The following is a 10,241-nucleotide window of genomic DNA, read 5'->3' as shown; positions in this document are numbered from 1 at the left end:
GAATTTTTGTCCATTTTGTTCTTTGATGAATTCTCAGCACCGAGAACAGTGCCTGGCACTTCGGGGGGACTTAATAAACCTATGTTGAGTGAATGACTCAACATAAATCAATGAATAAAACAAAGGGTCAATAAATTACTAGAAGCATGTGCGCTGCAGGAGAGAATTTTTTTTCTTCTGACCTTTGATAAAACCCTAAAGTCTAGAATAGAGCTCTGGCACATGGGAGGTACCTGGTAAATATGTGTGAGTGAATGACTCAATCATTGAATCAATGACTCATTAGAATGTACTCTCCCAGAAGGCAAAGACTTCCATCTATTTTGTTTAAGTCTGCACTCTCGGTGCCTAACAGTGGCTGGTGCGGAGCAGGTGTTAAATAAACCAGTTAATGAACCAACGACCAAAACGCCATCTCTCAGCGCCAAGACAGAAAAGAAGACCGAGACACACAGGGGCCACCCTGCCTGAGCCCCAGCGCCCCTTGCCACCACTCGCCTCGTGCTTGGTTTGTTTTTTTTAAATAACTTGTCGGTTGTTTTTAATTGTTGAGGCAGTAATACTTGGTTCATGAAACTGCAATATACAGAGAGGTGAAATAAATAGCTTATATATATATAATATATATAATAGAGCTGGTTTTAAAATATTCCCTTGTCATTGGCGTACTAGGTCACGTGAGTCACGGGAGGTCGATAGCAGCATCCCCCAGAAGTGCGCGCCGCGCAGGGCCGCCGCGATTGGACGAGGCCGGCTGTCGTCACAGGGCGAGGGCGGAGAATCCCGGGGGGCACGCCCTCCCCGCGCGGCGTCTCGGGGCAGCGTGCAGCGGACAATAAATAAATGACTGCAAACCAGAGAGCGATTTTTGTTGGAGTTCGGGAAAGGGAGGGGATCGGGGCAAGGGGAGGAGGGGCAGTCTGTGGGGCGGAACCACTTCCTCTTTCTTGGTTTTCTCCCTTTTTTTCCTTTTTTTTTTTTCCTTTCAGAACCTTTGGGAAAAAGGACTTTGGTTTCTCGGAGTGTCGCGTTGGTTTCCTCGTTCCAGTCCTCCTCTGGGGACCAGTTTAGAGTTGTCTGTTCCTAGAGAGAGACAAGCACCTGTGGGTTGACAACAGTTCCTTGACGCGAGTCTTTTGTCACAGGGGGCTTCAAGTCAACAATAAAATCCTTATTGCTACTCCCGCCCCCCTCCAAAGTTTGGTTCAGTTTTTGTCTTCTTTTCAACACAATGTACAAAAATAGAGCTTCTTCCTTATTTTTCATGTAAAAATATTCCTCTGATACAGTTCTCCGTGAGTGTGAGTGTGGACGGCGGCCCGGGGCCGCGGCGCGCCTAGCCGGGGTGCGTGGGCCGGATGCGTCGGGACCTCTTGGTCACCGTGGTGTACTTGAAGGGCTTCTGCAGCTCGGCCTGGCCCTTGGGGTAGCGCTTCATGAAGTGCACGTCCTGCTGGTTCTCCCGGGTCTTGGGGCCCTTCCGCGGCCGCCCCTTCTTGGTGAAGCCCACGTACCAGCCGGAGTACTTGGCCGACATCAGGGCCGTGTAGTTGTTCTCCAGGACCTTCTCGATGAACACACACTCCTTGCTGGTGCCGTCGGGCTGCGGGGGGGAGAGAGGAGGCGGCGTGAGCGAGGGCCAGGGCGCAGGAGGGCGGAGCTCTGTGCGCGGGCCGCGGGGGAGAGGGGGCCCGCTGCTGGCATCCTACCCCCAGGACTGGGCGGGGCCTCAGCACTTTCACCTCCCCACAGGACGGCGCTACCCGCCACCTCTGCATCCTGTCCCAACCTCCCAGGAAGGTGACAGGCTCCCCCGGGCGTGCAGGAAGCCACGCCTCCCCACGCCCACCCTCAGAGTCCAAGGGGGCGGGCGCCCAGGCAAGGCCCCCTGCGGCTTCCGGGCCCAGCACGTGACCGCGGCTGTGCAGGCAGAGCGAGCCCCGAGATGCGGGACTCAGCGGCCTCAAAACACGCAGGCAGGGGCGCCGACGTGGCTCAGTGGCGTGCGCCGGCTTCCCACGTGTGCGGTCCCAGGTTCAATCCCCGGCCCCGGTACCTCAAAAAAAAAAGGGAAACCCCAACTTGAGGAAAGGTAAAGTAGGGCTGAGGTAGGCACTTGACTCCCATGAGGGGAAAGTCTGTTTGACCACAAAGCCAGCACGGAGGAAGCAACACCAAGAGGAAGAGGACGAGAAAAATCGAGGCCCGGTCACGTCATCTGGGCCCCGGATGAGCCATAGCTAAACTTGTTACCCACAGTTCCGTGGGCCAATAATACATCGTTTCCTGTAAGCCAGTTCAGATTAGACTCTGTTACTTTGCGACAGAAAGAAGCCTTGACAGATGTGCACGGAACCTGGCATGAAGTCAACTACTGGACTACAGCTCAACTCCACTGTTACAGAGTTACATGTAAGTTATATTTCATGTGAGACGAAAATGAATGCCTTCTAATGTTTGGTATGAGGGACCTCCAGAAATAAGAGCTTTATGACGGCCAAACTCCTGAGCCTGTGTCTTTGGTTTTCGTTCCAGGCTCCTGAGCAGATGTGTGAACTCCTGGGAGACTAGAGGTGCTGGCAAGAGCACTCAACTGGGAGTCAAAGAGCACTCAACTGGGAGTCAGAAGCCACTCAGCTCTGACACCTCCTTGTGTGACCTCGGGCAACTTAATTCCACTCTCTAAACTTTAGATTCCTTTGTCTACACAACAGGGACAATGACCTGTGCCTCACGGAGATGCTGTGAGGGCTCAGCAGAACGATGCTTATAAACGAGTCTGACGCACAGTAGGCGCTTGCTCGATTATTTGTGAAGAGCAGGTGTTTCTGTCAGGCCTGGCCTCCCTCCCTTGGATCTGATCTGGACAAAGGGTGTTGGGAAGGCAGGGCTTTGAATCTCCTCCCCGGGAAGGTCCAATTGCTCGATGTGGAAGAGTGGGAAATACACAAAGTTGGAAGGCCTGAATTAGCTGCTCTCCAGTTTCCAGCTAACATCTCCAAATTTAGGCCGGGCCCACTCCTCGTTACAGACGGATGCCCAGCCAAGCTGGAAGCCCAGAGGTCTGGCGCTGTGTGGAGACTGAGGTGCGAGTTCCAGCCTTTTGTTTGAAGTGGAAAACGGGCTGGAGCTTCCAGGAACATTCACCTTTGAGAGGAGGGCAACCTTGAGCCCTTCAAAGTGCTGAACTTTGCAGAAAGGGACAGGCAGGGTAAGAAAACACTCTTGGGAGGACGAGTTCTTTAGAGCAGACTGCAGAGTTGGCAGGGCACGGGCCTGGGAGACAAACAGGGGACCCAGGGGACAAGTCTGGGTGGAGTGAATAGCTGTGGAGGAAGCCAGGGTATATGTGCAAAATGGGGAAGAAGGGAGGGGTCCCTGGGTTCTGGGCCCCCATGGATAACTCTGGAAGCTGCCCATCCAATAAGCCTCAAATGACCAATCAGAGCAAAGTGAAAGAATGCCACGCCATGCATTCACCCCACCTTAGAAGACCAACCACTGCTTAGAAAACTGCCTCCTCTGGGAAGTCTTCCCTGACTGCCACTTTTCTCCCTGGACAATCCCTCTCCTTCCTTCAAGACTCCATTCAAGCATCAAGCTTCACTGGGCTCACATGCTCTGTCTTCTGAACGCCCTTGGTACCCATTTGCCCACTCCCATTCCCCAACAGCAATTCTGGTCTGCCTGCCTCCTCACTAGCCCGAGAGCTCTGTGAGGTTGGGGCTGCTTCTTAGTCCTCTCACAGCTCAGCAGAGGCCTTAGCCCGACACAGGGGGGGCCAGAGCGCGAATGCAGTGCAAAGGATGAGGGGCTCACTGGGATGAAAGTGACACGTGAAAGGGTTTTCTTCTAGAAGAAAACAGACTCTGTCTCCTGGATCCTTTACGAATGCCCCAGAGACAGTCAGGAGTTCTGAGAGGCCCTCCTGGGACAGGGGGCAGAAAAGGGGAAAGAGCAGGCAGAGGGCTGGGGTGCTCTGCCTGGCCCACCTGCTCTCCTTCCCTACGCATTTATTCACTCATTCATGCAGCGCTTACTGATTGCCTTCTCTATGCCAGACCTTTTCCCACCCATTATTTCATTAAATCTTCTTAATTCATTGAGGTAGATTCCACCAGGTAGAAGAAAGCAGAGCTCAAAGAGGCAAAGGACTTGCCCAAGGTCATGGAGCCTGTAGGTGGTAGAGCCAAGCTCTGAACTTGGCTTGGCCACTGCAGCTTGCCTCTCCCCTGTGCATTCCAGAGTCCACGAGGAGGAAGCGTGTGGAGAAGGTGCTGCCCGTTCAGCCCCTCACCTCCCCCAGGCCCGCACTGCCACCCACGGCCAAGGTTCTAAATGTGCAAGGGGCTAGCACAGTGCCCAGTGCACATGCTTGATGCTTGGGTGGGACACCCACCCTAGAGCTAGGGGAGCCACTGGGAGCCAGCCGTGGGACCTCTGATGATCACAAGGTCCCCCAGGCTAGAGATGACAGGCATGCTGCCCCAGCCGTGGCTCTCGCTCTGCTCCTGACCAGCTCCATGGCCCTGCGCGTCCCCTGCAGAGATTTTAAAGCTACCTCTGCCTGGTTGCCACCTCCAGAAATTCTGACTCAATTGGTTCAGACAAGGAAGAGGCATCTGTATTCATAGTCAGTGCCCAACCCGTCCAGAACCTTGGCAATTTGATCACCTCTTCCCTCCCACCCACCCCCCAACCTCCTTCTTGCCCCGCTGGAGTCCTGTTCCTTTTATTTCATCTGAAGGCTGACTCCTGATGACATCATTAGGCCGTGAGAGCCAGTCTTACCTGCAGTTAGAACTACCCCTGGATTTTTTACTTATATAAGCCAAAAAAATTTCCTTTCCACCTAAGGCATTTTGGATTAAGTTTCAGTTGTAACCAAAGCAGTCTTACCAAACGCACAGTGGTGGGCGGGGTACCCCCTTGCACTGAGAAGGTCTGTGGCCCTATGTCATCCCCAAAGAGGACTTGCCAGCAATCAAAGAGGTGGGGGCAGATGAGGAAACTCCTGTCTGGGTTGAGTCTCTGGAGGCGAGGGAAAATCCCTAGCACATAGTAGGCATTCAACAACTATTTACAAAATGAAAGGAAATGTCACTTCTTGGGTCAGACCGATGTGTACTCCGAGGTGGCAGGGAGAGGCGAGCTCCCGGGGCACTCAGGGGCATATGACTGGTACAATGCAGCAGAGGGAGTGACTATGGCCAAAGGCCTGGAGCAGCCGAAATGGCTCTGCTGGGGCTCAAAGTATGCATCCTGCTGTGGCCAGAGGCTGTGCAGGGCTGGTTCCCAAGGTCAAGACAGCTCAAGGCAGCTGGCAATTGAACCTCTCCGCCACTCCAAACCAGCCCAAGCCTGAGCTGACACCAGGGGTGGCCTCAAAGGGAAAGGGAACTTAATATTTAACAAGGTACCTAGTAAGTGGCAGGCGCTTAACTCACAAGATCTCATAGCACATTATCATTCCCATTTTACAGATGAGGGCACTGAGGCGCTGTAAGGTCAGGGCGCTGTGACTCCCTGGCCTGACGTCATTAATTCTGGCCGTGGGATTCGATACCGCTGTTTCTTTCGTGTCCCTGCAGCCCTATAGTCAAGTACATGGAGTAAGGATGAATGGCCCCAGAATTGGCCCCTGATGAGCTCCCAGTCTAGTGGGGGCAGTAGACACAAAGATAGACAGTCACAACCCGTTAAGCAGCCAGGCTATAGAGGACCATGTAGGGTCTGTGGGCTTTGGGGAGAGTGGGCTGACAGAGGGGAGGGCTAGCGGCTTTGGGAGGACAGGGCAGGGCAGGTGAACAGCGGGAAGGGCAGCCCCGATGGAGGGAAGAGAATGTGCAGTGCCTGAAGGTCCCGTTCAGGGGAGGGTGGCTGTGGCATAGGAGCGGGAGGGTAGGTGACAAGGCCAGGAGGCCAGGGAGGCTCCCGGCGCTGGAGTGTCCCACCAAGGAGCACAGCTTTCTCTAGCAGGTGATGGGGCCCCATGGACCAGTTTCGAGCTGTGGGAGAGGGTGGGGGGGAGCAGGACAGACTTAATCGTTTTGTGCTTCAGAAAGCTGAGGGTGGGGCAGTGGGAAAAGGGGTGGGAATGAGGGAGGCGAGGCTGGGAGCCTGGGAGCCCGGGCAGCGAGGCAGGCAGCTGGGGCTGGGGCCCCAGTTCCCATGTAGGTCTGAGGCCAGAACAGGGGTGGTGGCAGGGCTTAGGGAGGGAGGAGGCTCCTGCCAGCTAATCACGGGGCCGGGCCTGCCAAGGAGGCTGTAGATAGGATGAGCGCCTGAGGAGTCCAGCTACAGGAGCGGAAAGGATGAGGGGAGCTCTGCTCCCCACAGAGGTCCTGCGCGGGGAAGTCAGTACAGGTGGATTTGGGGGGCACACTTGGTACCCCCGGGGACATCCCGGAAGAAGGCGACTGGAAGGGGATGGCAGAGCTGCAAAGAGGGGGCGGGCGCGGGAGGCGGGAAGGGGGGGAGGGCGGCGGCTGGGGGGGGCTCCTCCCGCTGCGCCGCGCCGAGCGCCAGCTGAACCGTCACCAATATTAATGACGGGAGAGAGGGCGAGGGGGCAGGAAATCGGAGCCGGCTCCTGTGGAAGCGGTGACTCAGCGGCCAGCCGGCGGGCGGGAGGGCGGGCGGCGCGCTTGGGGGGGGTGGGGAGCGGCCCGAGGGGACGGGGCTGCTCTTTTGACCCCGCGATGGCCCTCCTGGGGTCCCCCTGCCGGGAAGCGTGCGCAGCCCGGGAGGGGTGCGCTCCGGGCAGCGGCCGGCGTGGGCATGGGCACGGGCGGGGCGGGGCGGGGGGGGGGGGGGGGACACCAGCCCCTCCTTTAAAAAGAAAAAGAAAGAAAGAAAACCGAGCCTAAAACTCAAAGCAGGTTGGGCCTGGGAGGCTGCCCGGGCGGGCAGGAGAACAAAGCGCAGGGCCGCAGCGCCACAGGAAACGGCCAGGAGCACCCGGCGCCCGCGCCCGGCCCGCAGCGCCCCCTCCCACCCGGACCCCGGCCCGAGCGCGGCCACCACCCCAGTCCCCAGCCGCCCGGCCTCGGCCGGCGGGGAGTGAATCACTAATTAAAACCACTCCTCAGCAGCCAGAAGACGCGCTCTGCGGATTACTATTATTTTGCTCTTTGAGAAGCTGAAGTTGGTGTGGGCAGTGCGGGTGGAATCTTTTTCCTTCCAAATAGGGCTTCGCGCAAGTCCCGCCTGGCTCTAGCGAGGGACTCGGGATAAGGGCCTCGGCGGTCTCATCTGTGAAACGGAGAATGTACTGGTACCAACCTCAGGGGAGTCGGTGTGACCGTCCTTGCTCAGTGTCTGGCAGAAAGTAGGTGCTCAATTAATGGAGGCTACTGCTACCGTTATTAATGCAACAAAACCCTGGCTCAGGCCCCTGGCACGTTACACTCTTCCCAGGCACTTGGGTGTGGGAAGTGGTGAGGGGAAGGAGTTAGGGGATTCCTGAAACCAAAAACATTGCGTAAACAAGACTGTGGTCGCACACCCCCTCAAACAAGGTGCCAAGAGTGCCAAATGGTCAGCCAGCCCTTTGCCCTGGAGCAGGAGAAGCCCGCCCCCTCCTTGGAATCTGGGTCTACCCTCCACCCCTTCACACTCCACCTGTCCAGACAGAGCCCCCCCCCCCACCGTGCCCGCCAATTACACAAGCTGGAGAGGGGGCTGAGGAAGGAGGATCCCTGCAGAGAGAAGAGGGAAGCCAGAGCAGGACTCTGCTGCAGAGCTAATGCGGGTGACACCTCCGCCTGAACACCCCAAAGAGGTGAGTGTGGGAACTCCACACCCAGGAAAAAAGGAGGGGCCCCAGAAGCAGCAGCGGAGGCGCAGGGCTGCCCGCACGTGGGTCCACCTCCTCCCCACCCCACCCCCACCCTAATTCGTTACATGCGGCTCTCTTGCCGGTTCCAAAGTAATAAAATCTTCCTGAAACGCTAGAACCGTGAGGCCCGGCGCTGAGGAGGCGGCTGGGTCCCGAGGCGCTGCCGCCGGGCTGTAACCCCTGGCGATTGTTAAAACAATCCCTGCGGCCAACGCTGCGGGGTCCCTGTTCCCAGACACCAGGCCCATTGAGGCGGGGCTCCAGGGCACCTGGACAGTGCCCACACGCTCCCCAGGAAGCCGGAGCCCACGCCTGCCAGGAGAGATCTGGGACCTGCGTGCACCCGGAAGTCACAGCCGGGAAAACAGCCTGGCAGGCTGGGAGGGCCAAGGTGGGGGGGGGGCGGTGAACAGAAGAGAGTAGGTGAGACTCCCGCACACACACTCGCGGGCCACCACCCCGACACACGGCCCCAGCTCCGCAGAACGGCCTCCCAAGCTCCCTGTGCGTTCCGGGTCATCACTCACCTTGCCCACCAGCTTGCCCTTCCGGTTCATGCACAGGTAGAATTCCGTCTCCTTGCCCTTGATCCGGACTTGACTACCGAAGGTGTCTGTCTCCACTAGGAGCTGGGCTTCGGAAGACAGAAGGGAACAAGACACGTTTTTTACCAGGAGCAACGGGTTGGCCTCAAGGCGCAGCTCCTCGTGGTCCCTGGCCCTGGCCCTTGTCCCCCATGCCCGGTGGCAGGGGCATGGGGGGGGCCTCTGACAGGTGCCACCCGAGCACCCTGCCACTCAGCCAGGGAGAGGGAAGCTGTCCCTCACTTGACCCCCCCGCCTCCCAGATGGACCCATCATGAGGCACATTCTGCCCCTTGTGGCTAAAGAACGCTGTGCCCTTCTCCTCCTCTTCATCACCCACCTCCCTCAGCCCCTCACCTCCGTCCCCCACAGCAGGACCCGCAGCCACACAAATAGCCCCGAGACAGCAGCGGTCCTGGAGCTGAGGGGACAGAGGGGCGTGCGTGCACACGTGCTCTCTCTCTCTCACACGCACACTGCTTTCAAACTACTTCCTCCAAAAGTTGGTCAGAGCCCCCTGCCACCCAGGGCAAACACCTGGAAGCCCTCTCCAGCCCCCCTCTGTACCTTGGTCCTGGCCCTCTGAAGTGGGGGAGGCCCGGGGAGGGGAGATGCAAGCCCCAGGAGAAGGAAGGCTACATTCAGCCTGTGCCACTGCCCTGGCTAGAGGCCACCAAGGCTGGGCACGGAGTAACTCCCAGAAGCCCAGACGCCCCAATCAGGACCAATATCTCTGGCCCAGGGCTAGGGACCCCACATTCGACCAACTCTGCTCCCCAGAGGCTCCCTCAGGATGGGGGTGTCCAGGCGTGATGTCCAAAGCGCCCCCTGAACAAGGACCCCAGGTGAGCAAAGGGTGACTGTCCCTTGGTTAGGCATGCTGTGTCCAGACCCCTCTCTGCCTGCCTGCCAGGCCATGATTTCTCCCCTCCAGGGTGCTGTGTCACTTTAGGTAGGCCATGCGCTCTCTGAGCTCTCTTTTCCAGTCTCAAGCCCTTGTGCCTGGCCCTGCTCCCCTTCCTTGCCTTTCCTCACTCCCCATTGTTCTGCTACCCCCCCCCCCCATACTCATACTCCTTTCCTTGACCCTTTGCTTCCCAGCACCTGCCCCTCCCTCACCCACATAATTTTAATTTCAGTGACAAGGGACTTGCTTCTCCATAATAAAAATCACAGCCCCAAATTCCTGAATACAGTATCCTTGGAGCCACAAAGAGTGTACCTCGGTGCCCCTAAAATATACTGGGAATGATTTTAATAATAAAAAAAAATTAAAAATATATACCTTGGTCCCCTGCTGTGAAAATTAAAACCATCTGGAATTTGAGAGTTCCAGTAATTAATCTAGCCCTCCTTTGACACCACTACTAATTAAAATATGATACCCACCTTTCCAGGGGGAAAAAAAAAAAAAGAAGAAGAATTTACATAAAATTTAAAGATCTAACAAGAATTCAGTAATTCTAGAAACAAGGGGAGTTACATTCTGCTCGCCACCTTCCCCCCATCCCTAGTAAACACTGAGTCAGGACTATTAGCCTATGCCAAGATGGGGGTGGGAGTACAAGCTCTCGCTCCTCCCTGATCCCCTTCAGTTCAAGCTCCCTATAACTTCCCCCCCATTTGCTTGGTCGCCGGGAACGTGGGCTGTGACATCACAGCAGCTCTGGGACTTGCTTGCTCCATCGCCCCACCCAGATCAGGCCCCACGCGGGGATGAGCTGGGGCACCAGGAGGGTCTCAGCTCCCTGCAGCTTCTGCTGATGAAGACAGCACACGGCAGGGAAAAGGCGTGCGCTCTGGAGCTCACAGATCTG

General features: G+C 56.9%; 1 protein-coding gene across 3 annotated transcripts in view; it reads right to left on the bottom strand.

Moving 5' to 3' along the window:
- Positions 1 to 594: 594 nt before the first annotated feature.
- FGF18 (fibroblast growth factor 18) overlaps positions 595 to 10,241 on the bottom strand; it is a 34,051-nt gene continuing 24,404 nt past the window's right edge. For all 3 annotated transcript variants that reach the window (XM_058282232.2, XM_058282226.2, XM_058282240.2), the window contains 2 exons: positions 8,368 to 8,474; positions 595 to 1,603 (listed from right to left, as the gene is read on the bottom strand). In XM_058282232.2, the coding sequence (XP_058138215.1) occupies positions 1,337 to 1,603; positions 8,368 to 8,474 (374 nt within the window). In that variant the 3' untranslated portion in view covers positions 595 to 1,336. The remainder of the gene's footprint in view (positions 1,604 to 8,367; positions 8,475 to 10,241) is intronic.

Source organism: Dasypus novemcinctus, chromosome 2, assembly GCF_030445035.2.
Source record: "Dasypus novemcinctus isolate mDasNov1 chromosome 2, mDasNov1.1.hap2, whole genome shotgun sequence".
NCBI lineage: Eukaryota > Metazoa > Chordata > Mammalia > Cingulata > Dasypodidae > Dasypus > Dasypus novemcinctus.
Note: the sequence above shows the minus strand (reverse complement) of the source record. Positions and strands in the feature narration are given on the sequence as shown.